We start from the raw sequence: 17,862 nt of genomic DNA, 5'->3' as shown, positions 1-17,862 counted from the left end.
CTAAACAGTGAGCAGCCACTGGCCCTCTCACAGGTGAGGGCCGAAATGGGGGGGGCCTTCTCACAGGTGAGGGCTGAAATGTGGGGCCCTCTCACAGGTGAGAAAAGCCTTGAAAAGCCGCTTACAGGCGAAACGCGCGTTGGGGGTTTCTCTCGTGTAGCTCCTCGTTACAAGCTTTGCCATTTTGATTTAGCTAGACGTAGACATTTGAGCACTAGATAGAACTTTAGAATTGATTCAGGTTCTTTAGTTGTATGCTTCTCATAGGTTCGGGATTTTAGCTACAGACCAGCGTTCTTAGACAGATAGACGCGATTATCTAGCAAGCTTAGAATCTTGAGGACCTCTATGATCATTTCTTTGGGCACGTCCTAGCTGAGCACACTTGCTATTATTGTACCTATTTTTAGGCTGTAGCAGGGATTTTCAGCCAAGCTAGTTTTACCTTGTTTCGGCAAGTTCAGCCTATTGCCCCTACAGGGCTAAGAGATTATATACATATACTATTTAGCGGTTTATTTTTCAGTTATTTATATCACCAGTTCAGCTAATTGACCTCATTGATATATACTTTCTCTCTATCACACACATTTGTCCTGAGCTACCTATTTATTTCCTTTCTGCTGTCTCTACTCTTTCTGTGCCTCAGGCATACAGCTGAGGTTTGGCAACATTCTATTTAGCTATTTGTTACTCAGTATTTTGATACTAGTTATTGTCAGGCCAAGCATATACGTGGCTAATATTCTGTCTATGTATCATTATTTTGGATACATTGTACTGATATAAACACTCTCCCATGGTTACAGATACACTGTAATCTAGCACCACCTTACAGTTTAGTAACATTGGGCTTATTTGTACCCAGGGAAGGTGATTTATAACAGTCAGGTAGAGACACCTTTAAGTATATTGTGACTTATTATGGTCTACTTTTCTCTCCCTCGTTGATTTCTTTTTCATGGTGTTTGTCCAGAGCTAGGTATCTTTCCTGCTCTTTTTATATTTTGCTTTGATTAAAAGTTAATTTTTATCATACTGTGTGGTCACTGGACAGTTCAGTTTTTTGTTTTTGGTTTACTACTCTCACAGGTGAGGGCTGAAATGTGGGGCCCTCTCACAGGTGTGGGCTGAAATGTGGGGCCCTCTCACAGGTGAGGGCTGAAATGGGAGGCCCTCTCACACGTGAGGGCTGAAAAGTAATAATGTAGCTGGGCTTTTCACTAGCCATGGGTGGAAGCTCTAAAACAAACAAACAAAAAAAGCATGGGAGTACTTGCAGACGTCTGTAGATGCCTCCACCCATGATGGGGTTATTATTTCATAACAGAGGACTAGGTAAGTCCACACCCAAAGTAATGTGCAACTTTTAAAACCATACTGTATTCTGTTATATAATAATGACTTTATTATACAAATAAAATGGTTAGTTCATAGAACATTAGCGCGTAGTTTAATCATTTGCCGATAAATCCGTAAATGTGCACGATAGTATGTATCTCACCCAATATGATACCGCAATGTCATCTGCAAGTTCTGAAATTTGGGTATATAGAGTAAATAATGTCTCCTAAGTGTACTCAATTCGTGTGATAGCAGTGATGGTGAGCACTTCATACATTCTATTTGAAGGGGATAAAGCAGTATGAGAAGGGTGACAGCAGTGCATGTATCAATAAAACATTACGCCAAGGCCTCAGTTTCATTTTGGCCATGTATCAAAAACTTTCTATTCAGCGTATTAGTTGACCAGTAGTTTTTGGGGAGATTTATTTATCTTTTAAATGTTAGCGTATACTCCGACATACGGTAAATTATAATACAGTAACTGCAATAAAAGTGTCTACACTAGTGATCAAAATTTTTGAAAGTTTGTGTTTCTGAGGTTTGATGGCTTATAAAGGCAGCCCTTTTTAGAATAATACCATAAAATGATTCATAATTAGAAAGATAATTTAATGCAGAATGTGATGCAATACACTTTATTAAAAAAATGCCTTTTAAAATAATTACACACAGTAAACCATGATAAAGCAAAGGAAATACCGTAATGGCAATGCATATTTCATAACTTCTAACCATTTATGTTAGCACCAAGTTGGGAATCCTTTTGCTGCAATTGCAATGTTACAAAGTTGTCCCGTGGAAAGAACCAAGTGTTTTAGTTTGTGTATTAGCTACTGCATGTTTCTTTAATCAGCTCCACAGAGTTACTCTTCGATTAAGGTCAGGGCAATTACCTGGCCGTTCTAGCAGTGGAATATGATTTTCCTGAAACCACTTTTTGCACACAGCAGCTACACGACAAGGAGCTGAATGCTGTTGAAATGTATAGGCTTCATGATCCCCGACAAAAACACATGCCAAAGGCTTCAGTTTTGACTCAAGTATATCACGGATGTATTTTTTTTCAGAACCATCAGTCGCACAATATCTTCCCACCCCTTTGGCTGTCACATAGCCCCAGATCATAAAACAAACGGAATGCTTTATGGTAGCTGTAATGCATTCGGGCAGCAATTCACCAGTTCTTTTTACATATGTTATTCCATAACTACCAATTTATGATGTTCTGGCCTCATCCCTCAGGATGACACGGTCCATTATTACTCATGCCAAGTAACTTTTAGCCAATTTTAATCTCTTCATTCTTTGTTTAGGGGGAAAAACTAGAATAAAAAATAAAAAAAACCTTTCTTTCTCCCAAACAAAGAATGAAGAGATGAGAAAATTGACTTTAATTATGGAATTCTAGAATTTTAACCAAAGTCTTTGAGTCTGCGTGTAACAGTCCTAGCACTCATCTTCAATTGGCTGAGATGATTTTTCTGTCAATTAAACACATTTTTAAAAAGGATTCTACCATAACATGTTGTTGTGCACCCTTTTTTGCCTTTACCAATTTGGTTGTGAATTCACCGAGTCTGCAGATACCTCTTGCACAGTTTAGAAATACCTCCTTTGGTTAGCTTTCCTCATAAGTAAAGCCTTCACGCAAACATAATATTTTACATCGCTTTCTAAGCGAGTACACTACACCTTTAACTCTGCGCTTTGTCATCTTACTAAGTTACACATCTATACATGCAATTTTGTTTTCAAAAAGGTTTCCACAATTTTGGCAAATAGTGTTTATAATATTATGAGCCGGCGATACAATACATTTAGGAGTTGGAGGTTTACTCTACCGACTCTACGGTGTTGTTATGTAGCCCTAAACATAGCTAAATGTCTTCAAACCATTTTAGTTTACAGCACACTTTAATGAGACAAAATGTTCCAAGCTACACATATATAAATATATATTTTCATAAATGATGTCTTATGAATGATACATTTTGTTGCCTCCTTACATGTATTTGATAGAGCTCCACAATAATGTGAAATTGAAATATCACAGTTTTATTCCTCCAGAGCAGGCTTCCCCAAACTCCGTCCCCATCCAGGTGTTGCTTAACTACAACTCCCATGATTCTCAGCCTATCCATTTCATTCATAGATTCGTGGGAGTTGTAGTTCAGCAACATCTGGAGGGTCGGAGTTTGGGGAAGCACTATGCGAGTGTATCATAGAGCTCCACAGCAATAACATTTACAGTAATGGGTGACATGAACAAGTGTTGGACATAGCTAAACAGCAATAAAACGCAAAGTATTTAACAGTGTGTATATCAAAGAGCTCCACAGCAATAAAATTCACAGTAATGGGCAGTGTGTATGAGCTTACTACAGAGTTCCACAGCTATAAAACTCGTTAATATATATATTTTCCAAGATGCCCTATGATACTTTACCTTTTTCCTTATAATATAGGACTACACCTTCCACTTCCTACCCTTTACGCAGTAAGGGAGGCTCCCAGTTTAGCATTTTGCTCAGTTCTCTTTTTTCTGCTCTTTTAAGAGACACAGTGCTAGGGTTTCACAGCACCTATAAACCAGGGCCTTCCATTACTAAGCACCGCCGCACAGTGTGAAGAAAGAGAGAGAATCATAACTTACCGTACTTGATCTCCCTGGCACCTCTAGGTTTAATTGGTATGCATAAAGAGGATGTGCACACCCAACAAGCAGTTAGGACTGTGTTAAAGTATCTTCCCATATGTCCAGACTGCTCTCGTGATACATGACTCTAGCTAGCGCAATCCTGTCCTAGGGTCACTTTTTTCATCCCTATGTTATATGGTTACGTTTACAAACCCCACGCAATCCTCTCTGTTTAATGTATGCTTGATAAAACAAAAACACATTTAAGTGCAGACAACAAATTGGATTCAAACACATTTTTTTCTCTACTTATAGGCTAACCCAAGCCTGCTACCCACCACAAATTTGCAGCTAAGCAGTTCTTCAATTAATTCTCTACGTATTGTGCAGCAAATTTCCATTTTATTTTAATGGGAATGGGAATAAATGTGGCACAGGGTTCCTCCAGGATGTGCATTAGTGGTGTAGTATACATTTAAAGGGAGGGTATGGGAACTACAGACATAAGATAATTACAGAACTGACCAAGGGATGAGATCCACCTTAACAAAGTCCACGTGTGAGTCTGTGTGAATGTATGCCATTGGCGATGTACATGTGATAATACTATATACAGAATACTGTTATTCATGTAGGGTGCAGGCTACCTGGCTCAGAGATCTATGACCACCAAGCATTGCAGTATAAGACAACGCATATGCTTCTTTCATTAATTTCATTTCCAAGATCACAGTTATACGTCTATTCACAACAAAAAAGTAAATGGGAGTTGTCAGCCAGCTGATATAACTCATGTCATGACTGCTATTAGCTTAAGTAAAAGTTCCAGTTTACCTGATCAATGGAATTGTCAAGTACTGAATATTATGCTGGGCAAGGGTGTATGTGATAGGTTCAGCTACATGCAAAACCTTGAAGTTTGCAGGACGAGCATGATCTTCAAAGTTGAGTATTTATTTATTGAGTAATCACTATAAGAAAACCGACTTTATAACCATCAAAAAGGTTGTGTATCTTATCTGTGTTTAACTTTGATGGTTAACAAGATGTGAGTGACCGAGGTGAGTGAGAGCTTGCATGATCATCATCTAATTAAAGGATTCTCATTATGGATGAGATGTGCATGCGTGACACGTCCAAACAAATCGTTTCCTATTAGCTGCACTTGATGATATACGACATGACTAAATGAAACTCTGTCATTGTAGGGGAAGTGTTTCTAGTGGCTGTCAACAAAACAGACACTAAGGTGTGTTTAATCCTACAATCAAAACATTGATTTATCTACTAAAGGGCAGTGTTTGATTCTAGGATTTAGTATTCAGTACCCTTCATTTAAAAAAAATATATAGTTTCTTGCTAGTGCGAACCCATTTATGTGACGCACAATATGCGGCCTGGGTAAAACAATTTTCACATACAGAGCATTTAAACGGGTTTTTCTGTTTTGTGAATCCTCTGATGCTTAATAAGGTCATACTTTAGCCTACAACATTTCCCACATTCGGAGCATTTAAATGGTTTTTCCCCTGTGTGAATGGATTTATGCGAAGCAAGATTTCCTTTCTGGCTGAAACATTTTCCACATTCGGTGCATTTATACGGTTTTTCACTCCTGTGAATTCTCTGATGCTTGATCAGTTCATTCCTTCTCCTAAAGCATTTCCAGCATTCACCACATACAAACGGTTTTTCTCCTGTGTGAATCCTCTGATGAACCGTAAGACTGGGCTTTAGCCTAAAACATCTGCCACAATCCGTACACTCAAAAGGTTTCTCTTCTGTATGAATCCTCTGATGTACAGTAAGACTGTGCTTTACCCTGAAACAGCTCCCACATTCATTGCATTTAAACGGTTTTTCACTTCTGTGAATCCTCTGATGCTTAACAAGTTCATCCTTCCTCCCAAAACATTTCCAGCAATCAGAACATACAAACGGTTTTTCTCCTGTGTGAGTCCTCCGATGCACTGTGAGACTGTGCTTCAGCCTAAAACATTTCTTACAGTCAGAGCACTCAAACGGTTTCTCTTTTGTGTGAATCCTCGTATGTACAGTAAGATTGTACTTCACCCTAAAACATTTTCCACAATCATTGCATTTAAATGGTTTTAGCCCTATGTGAATACTCTGATGCTTAGTAAGACTACGTTTTACACTAAAAAATTTCCCGCATTCAGAACATGAAAACGGTTTCTCTTGGGTGCTATTTGGCACAGGGTTCACATGGGCCGATGTGTAAAAAAAGACATTATCCATTTCAGATGCAGCCACTTCGTTTCTAGTGAGAGCGGACGAATGAAGAACATGCTCCGAATTACCATAAGACACTTTTGGATGCTCAGACCAGTAGCATATTGCCTCTTTGTTCTTGGGATATATACTAGATTTAGGATCAATATTTTTATCAAGTTTTGTACATTCATTTAAAAGTGTTTTATTTGTTTCAGGTGAATTTAGATTATCTTCATTATAGCCACACTCATCCTCTGTCTGTATAACTTCTGATAGAATATTGTTGTGATCTTCTGTGACAATTACTTCACACACAGCTGATTCCTCCTTTATATGAGTAGATGCATATTCTGTCTGTGTATGTTCTGTGGGTGTATAAATGTCATCGTCTATGTGATTTTCCTCAATCTGTTTATTTCCTATTGGTGTAGAAACCTTGGTAGCGGTTATCGCTTCACATGATGTTGGCTCTTCCTTAATATGGTTAGGTGGACATATTGATTGTGGATTTTGCGAGGACGTATTATTGTCAGAGTTTGTATGATGTCCTTCTTTGCAAGAGGCTGATTCTTGATCAGTACGAGTCGATACATATGCTTTTTGTAAACATCCCGTAGGTGTATCAATGTCTACATCTGGGCAATTTTCTTCAAGATATAATTGGGATTCCCGAGAGACACATTCTATAGATCCAGTCTGTCTTTTCTTTGTTTTGCTGATTTTACCATATTTGCTAATTTCATGTCCAGATTCATTGGTTTCAAAGTCAGGAAAAAAAACAGATGTGCGCAATCCACCTGATGTAGATTTATCTTCTGGAAGAAAATTCACATCAATAGCAGATAAATTACCTCAAAATCAAGTTAATTGATGATTTTTTTGTGTGCATTTTTTACGAATGCATATAATGACAAAAAGAAAAATTAGGTAATGAAACCCCATCTTACCTTGTGAGATTAGGGTCTGGTGAGTCTCCATCATCAGTTCCTTATAGAGATCCTTGTGTCCTTCTAGATACTCCCACTCCTCCATGGAGAAATAGACAGTGACATCCTCACACCTTATAGGAACCTGACACACACAATGATACAGTCACCATTCAGGAACATCCCTTGGTTTTACTCTATGATGTCCCATTCCCAGCAGCCTCACCTCTCCAGTCAGCAGGTGAATGATCTTATTGGTCAGTTCCAGGATCTTCTTGTCATTCTTTCTCTCATGTATCAATAAGTGAGGTAGGCGTACTACATCTGCATTCTGCGTGCTGGGACTCGGAGTCTTGTTGAGTTCTTCAGACGCCGGGACACAGCTGCTATGATTAGGATGTTCCCCAGGTTTCTTTACAAACATGTGAACCTAATACGGAAAGTGACAATAACAGATAAATATATGTATCTTCACAATTCAAATTTCTCAGGATTTTTCACTCGTATCTCATTCTTTGATCTATTGATTTCAAATTAAGGCCTCTAGGCCGAAACGTTGCATCTTTATTTTGTCCTTTTAGATCTAGATGAATAATTTTTTGCCTTCACCCTACATAGTGACTCCAATGGAACTTCTTGTTGTTCATGGTGGGCTGTGGACCCCCCTCCACAGAGCTCCTACGTAAACTTACTTGTGTGCAGCTCCTTTGACTTTATATAAGATGTGGATGTGTTAGACCTTGGGGCAGTTATTTACTTTCTTGACAAATGTCCTGAAAACAATTTGATCTTGAAATATTACTCTAAAATGTATTCTCAAACAAAAATAGTTCAAAGAAACACACACACACACAACTAAGCAAGACAAAATCTCAAGATATTTTTATAGTATGTTCTATTAATGTGAATTCACTAGAAATGACAGAATTTCTCACCTCTCCAGTCAGCAGGTAGACGATCTCCAGGGTGAGATCCAAGATCATCTCAGCCATTTCATTCCTGTCCTTGTTCATAGTTACAGGGTTCCTTTAATACTCTGAGAATGGGTTCTGATCAATGTAGGCGTGATTGAGTAACTGCAGTGTCTGTGATTTGAGATATATGTTCAACTTCAATTAAAACCTGTATTAATATGAAATACAAGGATTAATAAGAGTTTAGTAAATTCCTCTGAATTAAAATAAATCACTCATTTGAATCTCCAGCTTTAGTTTGGAGGAACATACGTTTCCCTGATATTGAAAAAAACGTTTTGTGTTAATTTTCATATTGTTGACATACAGCCATAATATTACTCGTTGTATACAGTGATTTGCCATACACCACGCTTCCCGTAAGGTAATCACTTTATTTTACACTTATCATTTAAATATTATCATTTATATAGCACCAACTTAATCTGCAAGGCTTTACAACAGGGCTCGAGGAATCCCAGGTGCCGGGTCGACCAAGAATTTTGCCCCGGCGCCTGGAATTTGTTGAGCTCTGGAGTGATATGTCCTCCTGACTCCTAACTTGGTCTAGCCTTAAACTAGACTATCCTTTGTATAGTGTTGCCTCTGCACATTCTCTCCCTGTGTTCTATTTTTTTACATGTCGGTCTGTGTGGGATTATTATATCTGAAGTTCCTGTTGTGTTACCCTTGTTATTATGCTGCTTTGGTCTAATGACAAGTGAAGTGATGGGTTTATTTACCTTTGGCCCGCGTCCGCGTACTAGAGACAGGCAGCGAGGGAGCTATGATCTTCCTTCTCTGGTTCTTCGCGTGCAGCTTAGTGATACCGGGCCAGAATATGACGTCATTTCAACCCCGGCATCAACAAGCGACACGCGAGGGATCAGAGAAGGGAGATCACAGCTCCCTCGCCACCAGCCTACAGAACGTGCAGCCGGCTGCCCCCCCTTCACTCTCCCCTAGCTGGCCGTCTGCTTTCACTGTGCCGACTGCACATTGGACCCCAGGAAAAATTGATCCACTCCAGCTCTCCCAAAGGTAGGAAGGCTGGATAGAATAGAATCGCATTAAAACAAATAATGTGTGTGTCAGTCAGTGTATGTGTGTGTCTGTCAGTGTATGCGTGTGTCTGTCAGTGTGTGTTTCTGTCATGGCATGTGTGTCTGTCAGTGTGTGTTTCTGTCATGGCATGTGTGTCTGTCAGTGTATGTGTGTTTCTGTCATGGCATGTGTGTTTCTGTCATGACATGTGTGTGTGTCAGTGTATGTGTGTTTCTGTCATGACATGTGTGTCTGTCAGTGTATGTGTGTTTCTGTCATGACATGTGTGTCTGTCAGTGTATGTGTGTTTCTGTCATGGCATGTGTGTCTGTCAGTGTATGTGTCTTTAGGTGACTAGCCCCCCTCCAATCACATGGGAATGGTGTTTTTACTCATCTTTTTTCCCACGCTGTGCTGGTCTCCCCACAGCTGTCCCTGCCTCTATGGCTCAGATAATCACGATTTATGACAACTGCCAATATAATGCTTTACCACAGGAAAGTATTAAAAAAAACTATTACGCATGCGCTACAAAATGCTGCGCCTTATCAGCATCTCATCACAGGGCCGGATTGGCCCACCAGGAGACCGGGTAATTTCACGGTGGGCTGTTGAAGCTGGGGCCAGCCAAAGGCTGCAGCAGCTTTAAAAGGTTTTTTTTTTCAATTTCTGAGGAGCTGCGAGAAGCGGCATCATATCGTTGCTCCACGCAGTGAATAGATGTGCAGCAGGCCGCTGGGATAACGCATGACGTCATATCCCGGCGGCCGACAATGGAAGCAGGAAAGAGACCTAGTGACAGCCCTCATTCAACTCCAGACATGCAGACCTAATGATGGCCATTGGGAAGCAGCAGGTAATGGCACTGTGCAGAGAGAGAATTTGTGTATGTCAATGTGTCAGTTTCTTGGTCAGTATATGTCTGTGATTGTTTGTTTATGGGTCAGTGTATACATCAGTGTGTCTGTGTTTGTTTTTGGGTCAGGGTATATGTCAGTGTGTCTGTGTTTATGGGTCAGTATATGTGTGTCAGTATGTCTGTCTCTTTATAGGCCAGTTTATGTGTGTCAATGTGTGTAAGGGTCATTAAATGTGTGTTTGTAGTATTGTGTGTATGGGTCAGTGCGTGTGTGTGTGTGTGTTTGTGCCACTGTTTGTATGAGTCAGTGTGTATGGGTCACTTTATGTACGTCTGTGTTGGTGCCAATGTGTGTATAGGTAAGTGTGTGGGAAGGGGTCAGTGTGAAGGAAAAATTATAATTCTATAATATGTACTGTACTAAATGTATTCCTCCTGCACAGTTCCCTCTTGCACCCCGTAGTGTGACAGCAGCGGTATATGTCACCCTAGCATCACTGCAAGGGGAGGATGGGAATTGTGCAGGTAGAGCACAATGAACCCAGTAGCCCCAATGAACCCAGCGAGAAGATCCATTTCAGCTCTCCCAGGCACAGGTAGGGAGGTTGTCACGACTAGTAATGTGGTCCAGCACGCAGAAACTATGTAAACATATACATAAGTAAGAAAAGGAAAAATAACAGGATAGAGCGTAAACCGGACCTTAGAATGGCCGGACTAATACGCTAGAGACAGAGAATGGTCAAAGGGAAAGCAGAGGTCAAGGAAGCCAGAAAATACTCAATACCGATAAAACAAGCCAAGTCAGGGAAACCAGAGATCAGAATAACCAGGGAAACGCCAAGAATCAGGATACCAGGAAGTCAGGAACACGAAAATAGCACTTTCAGGAAACCAGGAAACTGAAACCACGACATGGCAAAGTACTGGGGTGAATTAGGGGTTTAAATACCCCTCTCTAAGCTATGATTGGTCAGAGGGCGACCTCTGACCCCAGAACGTGCGTGTGCGTTGACGTCGTGACGTCACGCACACGTTAGTATAATTCTCGGGGGCGGGGCTATCCATAGACGCGACCACGTGGTCGGCGCCATATTAGATTCGGGCGTGATGCCCGGAAGAACTACGTGCGCGGTTCCCGGCTCGCCGACGAGCAGGTAAGCTCGTGTAGTCGGTGCGCTCGTGCCGGTCGGGCACGACCGTGAGGCTCGGCGGGCCGGTGACCGCAACAGAGGTTGTGTATGTCTGTGATTAAATGTTTGTATGAGAATGTGTATAGGTTTAGTAAATAGCTCCCTAATTTGGTATCTTTAAATAAAGCAATCCCTCAAAATAATAGAATATTAGGCAGCTATCTAATAAGTTGCTGAAAGATCACAATTTAAAAAAATTGCTTATCTAGGATTGCCATATTTAAAGTTATTAAAGGAGCACTAGAGGTTCAGGAACACAAACATGTATTCCTGACCCTATAGGGTTAAAACCACCATCTAGCCATCCCGGTCCCCTCATGCCTCCGTAAATATTGTAAACTCTTACTTGTATTCAAGTCTGGAGCTGCATGCTTTGTCACGGTTTCCTTTAGACCTGCCCACTGCCTGCTGACATCAGCAGAAGTGGTAGCCTGATCCAATCACAGTGCTTTCCCATAGGATTGGCTGAGACTGACAAAGAGGCAGATCAGGGGCAGAGCCAGCATGATTCAAGCACAGCCCTGGCCAATCAGCATCTCCTCATAGAGATGAATTGAATCAATGTATCTCTATGAGGAAAGTTCAGTGTCTGCATGCAGAGGGAGGAGCTACTGAATGTTTGGATGCATTTTAGGCAGCCATGACCCAGGAAGGATCTCTAACAGCCATCTGAGGAGTGGCCAGTGAAGTTATCACTGGGCTGTAATGTAAACACTGCATTTTCTCTGAAAAGACAGTGTTTACAGCAAAATGCCTGAAGGTAATGATTCTACTCACCAGAACAAATTCAATAAGCTGTAGTTGTTCTGGTGACTATAGTGTCCCTTTAAATCAGGAAGCTGTTTGGCTGATAGCTCCCTTATTTGCCTGTCAGTTTGACTGCAAGGAGGTGTTCCCAAATTAATTCATAGAGGTGATGATTCCTCTTGAAATTGACAGTTATATAAATTGGGGGGCATGCAGTTAACCCCTAAAGCACTTTAGCAAGCTGAAGTGCATTAGGGCTCCTTCAAGCTGCAGAAAGAATCTTCAATGCTAAATCTTTCCTTGCACTTTTATATCTGCATACTATACTGAGGCAATGTGTTATAGGGCTGGTATAAAAAAAGTTTCCAGGGCCCTGTCTCCTCATTTAATCAATGCATCTCTATGGGGAATGTTCAGCACCTCCATTGTCTCTGAATGTAGGTGCTACTGACTGTGCAGCACTGAGATAGGAAGCATTTTAGTGGCTGTCTGAGTGACTGCCACTAGAGGTGTCACAGGACAGCAATGTAAATACTGCCTTTTCTCTGAAAAGTCAGTGTTTACTTTCAAAAACCTGCAGGGACAGGCTATAGACACCAAGCTGTAGTGGTCCTGAGGAGTATAGTGTCCCTTTAAGAATTTTATTTTTGTCGTTGAAAATAAAAGCTTTGTAAGTTTAAAGAAACCTGTCTCCTAGATTCAAAGCAAATCTGTCAATCCCTGCTTTACAATAACAAGAAATTTAACAATAAATGAGCCAATCACAAAATGTTGCAGGAATAATAGGTTGATATGGACCTTGCTCAAACAGGCTTGTAAAAATAACACACTCTGTATAAACAACCAGCTCCCCAGACCGACAATCTCCTATTAACCAGACACTGCGGGCTGAAGCAGACAAACATGTTAATGCATTATACAGACAATTACAAATATACGGTAACAAAAAACAAATAATAGAAAGTAATGTCAGAGCTAAAATAAATATCAAAGTAAATCCAAATGTATTTTAGCGCTGACATTACTTTCTAATATTTTATAGAATTATTGGGAAAATTGTTTATATGTTTCAGCTTCTTTTTGTATTTAGAACGATCTGTGAATTAGCTTTTGCACTTCCTGAGGTATCTTATTATAAAAAAATAAAAATAAGAATAATAAGAATATAGCTTTGAATTTTTCACCTTTATTAATGATATTACGGAGTATTTTCTGCCAGTTAAAATATAACAAGTCAAGGTGGCAAGGCCGATAAGAGACCAGAAATAAATGTGCAGCAATCGAGACCTGACATGGATTCCTCCCTAGTAATGAAAAGAGATAGCAAGGTTTCACTGCAAAGTGGATCTTAAAGGGTTATTCCAAGCACCATGATCACTTCAGGAAGTTGAAGTGCCCATGGTACCTGGAGTCTGAACGTGCAGCGTTTCACCTTGACGCTGCACATATTGAGTTTTGCTCTTTAGTCCCCCTTTTTTATTTGTGTTTATTAATTATTATTTTTACATGTAATAGCATGAGCTCCAACTGGGCTTCTATCTATTACTCTTAAAGGACCACTATAGGCACCCAGACCACTTCAGCTCAATAAAGTGGTCTGGGTGCCAGGTCCCCCTAGTTTTAACCCTGCAGCTGATACCATAGCAGGGTTACATTGCAGGGTTAATCCAGCCTCAAGTGACTGTCTCCCTGATAGCCACTAGAGGCCACTAACGCGATTGTCAGTGTGAAAATCGCATTGAACTCACGAAGTGTGAGTTCAGATGCCCATAGGAAAGCATTAATGAATGCTTTCCTATGGGCAATTTGAAGGCTCGTGCAGCTCTGGTCGTGCATGTGCATTCGGCTCCACTCGGGAGATGACGTCGGCAGAGAAAGTAGAGGTCACCAGTGCCGAGGGAGCCTGGCGCTGGATAAAGGTAAGTGGCTGAAGGGGTTTTAACCTCTTCAACCCAGCGGAAGGGGGTGACCCATTAACCATATAGTGCCAGGAAAACAGGTGTTTTCCTGGCACTATAGTGTTCCTTTAATAGCATCTCTGTGACATTATTTGTGTATGCTGTTTTTTGCCAAATAAATTATAAAGTGGAATAAAAAAATCATAACATGTTCACTTTTCATTTTTTTTTAAGTTTATTAAATTAAATAAAACTTTATGATAATTTTTTTTAAAGTGTGCATACTGTTTTTTTCTGGAAAAATTTCACTTTTTTATCTGGCTGAGCAGCCATGTTGGTCAGACTCTACTGTTATTTTGACAACTCCTGCCCAACGTAACCTGCTTGCTGCCGCAGTTTCGCACAGAGCAATCGGAGTACCAGGTTAAATCGAGCTGCAGCTGGTCAATGAAAAATGTGATGACTGTTCTTTTACATAATTTATCTTCTTGGTTTATGCTAACAAAGTCACTGTGCAATTTGAAAAAGTAAATATATAGAAAAGTATAAAACGTAAATTAGGTTATACTTAGTTGAACCACTGTGACTTCACTCCATATTAAGTATGCTATATGACTGGTTGCAGTCTCTTTTTAAAGCATCACGGTCACGGGACTTTGCAGAATTCTCAATGGCCCCAGACAGTGACATCACTGCTGGGGGTCTGGTGGCCAGGGGGCAATAAGTATAGGTTAGTTACCAGGAGTTGATATCGCTGCTGTACGCTTGCACATGCACAAGAGTACAGCTTTGAGGTCTATGGAGGATCCTGCAAGATCCTTTAATGGACAGAGCCAGTTTTGAAAGAAAGAAAAAATGAATGTTACTACAACAAACTGAAAGGTTGTACAGATATGTATAGCAAATTAAAAAAATGTTTATTAAAAATTCCAACTAGAAAGAAAATTAATCCTAAAAAAAAGGACAAACCAAAACTTGGGATACAAAGAAATAAGGCAAGAAATTAAAAACGCAAGAAAAACAACAACTATTTTGTTTTACAATGCATTCTCCATCTGGCCCTCAATGGAGTAAACATTAATTCGAGCAGAGCTTTAGGCTGGTGTGAAGTTATAACTCTAGCTGACACTAAGAAATGTCCCACCACCATCTTACTATACCCACCACTAACAATGTCCCACCACCATCTTACTATACCCACCACGAACAATGTCCCACCACCATCTTACTATACCCACCACTAACAATGTCCCACCACCATCTTACTATACCCACCACTAACAATGTCCCACCAATATCTCCCTATACCCACCATTATCAATGTCCCACCACCATCTCACTATACCCACCATTATCAATGTCCCACCACCATCTCACTATACCCCCACTATCAATGTCCCACCACCATCTTACTATACCCACCACTATCAATGTCCCAGCACCATCTTACTATACCCCCACTATCAATGTCCCACCACCATCTTACTATACCCACCATTATCAATGTCCCACCATCATCAATGTCCCAGCACCATCTTACTATACCCCACTATCAATGTCCCACCACCATCTTACTATACCCACCACTATCAATGTCCCACCACCATCTTACTATACCCACCACTATCAATGTCCACCACCATCTTACTATACCCACCACTATCAATGTCCACCACCATCTTACTATACCCACCACTATCAATGTCCACCACCATCTTACAATACCCACCACTATCAATGTCCCACCACCATCTCACTACACCCACCACTATCAATGTCCCACCACCATCTTACTGCACCCCCACTATCAATGTCCCACCACCATCTTAGTGCAACCCACCACTATCAATGTCCCACCACCATCTTAGTGCAACCCCCACTATCAATGTCCCACCACCATCTCACTACACCCACCACTATCAATGTCCCACCACCATCTTACTATACCCACCACCATCAATGTCCCACCACCATCTTACTGCACTCCCACTATCAATGTCCCACCACCATCTTACTATACCCACCACTATCAATGTCCCACCACCATCTTACTATACCCACCACCATCAATGTCCCACCACCATCTTACTAGACCCCCACTATCAATGTCCCACCACCATCTTACTATACCCACCACCATCAATGTCCCACCACCATCTTACTATACCCACCACCATCAATGTCCCACCACCATCTTACTAGACCCCCACTATCAATGTCCCACCACCATCTTACTATACCCCCACCATCAATGTCCCACCACCATCTTACTATACCCACCATTATCAATGTCCCACCACATCTTACTATACCCACCACTACCTTACTACAACCCCACTATCAATGTCCCACCACATCTTACTATACCCACCATTATCAATGTCCTGTCTTTCTCCCTCCAGTCCATTTAAAATCCCTCCTCAGTCTCATTAATCTCTCCCTAATGTGTGACCCCCTCTTTCTCTGTAACCCTGGGCTCTCCAGCCCCCTGAAGGCTCCTTGATCTGTAATGGCTGATCCCAAGGAGGATAAACCCCCATCACTGGTAGTGTTATTGCTGGAGACCCCCCTCCCCCCGCCATAATGGATCCGTCCAGGGTGACATGCAGTCTGATTACCTTTCCCTCGCGGTACACGGACTGTGCAATGTGTATTAAACAGGGGACAATCACCACGCTCAGCACGCAGACTCCGCCCCACCACTTCCGGGTTATGGATAGCTATCACTTCCTGTTTGCGTTCCATTCATGTCTAAGCTCTGCGTTCCAACTGCTTCCGGGTTTGCTGTGTCATTAATTGCAATGTGTCAGTGGTGATGGTGCCGAGGCAGCCGGTGTGATAGAAAGCCAGTGTTAGCTGTATATAGCATGTATTAGGAGCCTGTGTGATCTCTCTGTAAGATTTATCTGTAATATAGTCACAGTGACTGACTGCCCACTCCTAGCACACACATCCAGCCATACACCTGGCAGAGCATGATGGGAATTGGAGTCCCCAGCAGCTGGAGTGCGTCTCTCACTGGGTTTTCCACTGGTTATTATAATGTGGATAGAGAATTATGTCAATGTTTATAGTAGATTTGCCCCTCACTAGCTTTGCTTTTCGTTGTAACTTATAGAGATTTATTTATTTTTGTTTGTAGCGGATAGAGATCGATGTACAGGTTATGCAATGCATTGTGAGGTGTTATCTTTTCTAATACCCTTATATTCAGTATTGTGGTGGAATCTCGGTAAAAATAAATTTAGTAGGCCGAGATTACCACGTGGCATGTGTACGTGCATATGCTGACGTATCGATCAGTTGGTTGCACGAGGCTAGATACGATCAGTAGTGTACGGAGCATGTGCAAGAATACAGGATGTAGTATTCCCCTCCTCCATTGTGCTGGACAGGCCATGCGGTCAAGCAGGAAGTTAATTCTTATTTGTATTGATTGGTCAAGAGAATGTGCGGGTGGATGTGGAGGAGTTATGTGCCTATATAAGGAGCCTGCACTATTGTCCGGGGCTCAGAACTTGCTGTATTTTGGTGACATTAGTCCCTTTGAGTCCCGATCGGTGATCCAATAAAGAATCTCTTCCTTCCTGAAGAAACCTGTGTCCATCTCTCTGTGCTTCGCTTCCGTCAGTTTCTCCGGTATCATTTGGTGCATTGGCCGGGAAGCTCATCGTTCAACGGTAGCTGAGAGGCAGAGGCGTGAGACGGTCTATCTTTGCCCACGTTCTCTACGGCTGCACCCCTGAACTTCTGCGTGGACCTCCCTTCGTCTCGGCGCCACTGGTCTGTTGTCCAGGAGATCATCGGCCTCTACGTAAGAAGTGCTGGGGTGTCCCCGTCGATGAGTGTGAACTCAGGTTCAGGAACGAGGAGGTAAGACAACTGCTGTTTTAGACGGCAGAACCCACTAGGGGTATACCGATTGTGCGGTAGGCCCAAAGGGGTTTGAATCTGTGTATCTGCCCCCTCTGTCGGAGGGAAGGAGCGAAGGCGCACCGCTCGATCGAACGCTCTTTAGTCAG

At 41.5% G+C, this 17,862-nt stretch overlaps 1 protein-coding gene across 1 annotated transcript; it reads right to left on the bottom strand.

Annotated features, from left to right (window-relative positions):
* Nucleotides 1–4,407: 4,407 nt before the first annotated feature.
* LOC134575183 (zinc finger protein ZFP2-like) lies at nucleotides 4,408–16,547 on the bottom strand. The gene is made up of 5 exons (XM_063434415.1): nucleotides 16,459–16,547; nucleotides 8,082–8,268; nucleotides 7,373–7,576; nucleotides 7,168–7,291; nucleotides 4,408–7,035 (listed from the first exon to the last, which is right to left on the bottom strand). Exons 2-5 carry the CDS (start codon nucleotides 8,157–8,159, stop codon nucleotides 5,414–5,416), a joined length of 2,028 nt encoding a protein of 675 aa, XP_063290485.1. The 5' UTR covers nucleotides 8,160–8,268; nucleotides 16,459–16,547; the 3' UTR covers nucleotides 4,408–5,413.
* Between the last annotated feature and the right edge of the window lie 1,315 nt (nucleotides 16,548–17,862).

The sequence above is a fragment of the Pelobates fuscus genome, chromosome 10 (genome assembly GCF_036172605.1).
Source record: "Pelobates fuscus isolate aPelFus1 chromosome 10, aPelFus1.pri, whole genome shotgun sequence".
NCBI lineage: Eukaryota > Metazoa > Chordata > Amphibia > Anura > Pelobatidae > Pelobates > Pelobates fuscus.
The sequence above is the reverse complement of the archived record's forward strand: the minus strand, read 5'-3'. Positions and strand labels throughout refer to the sequence as shown.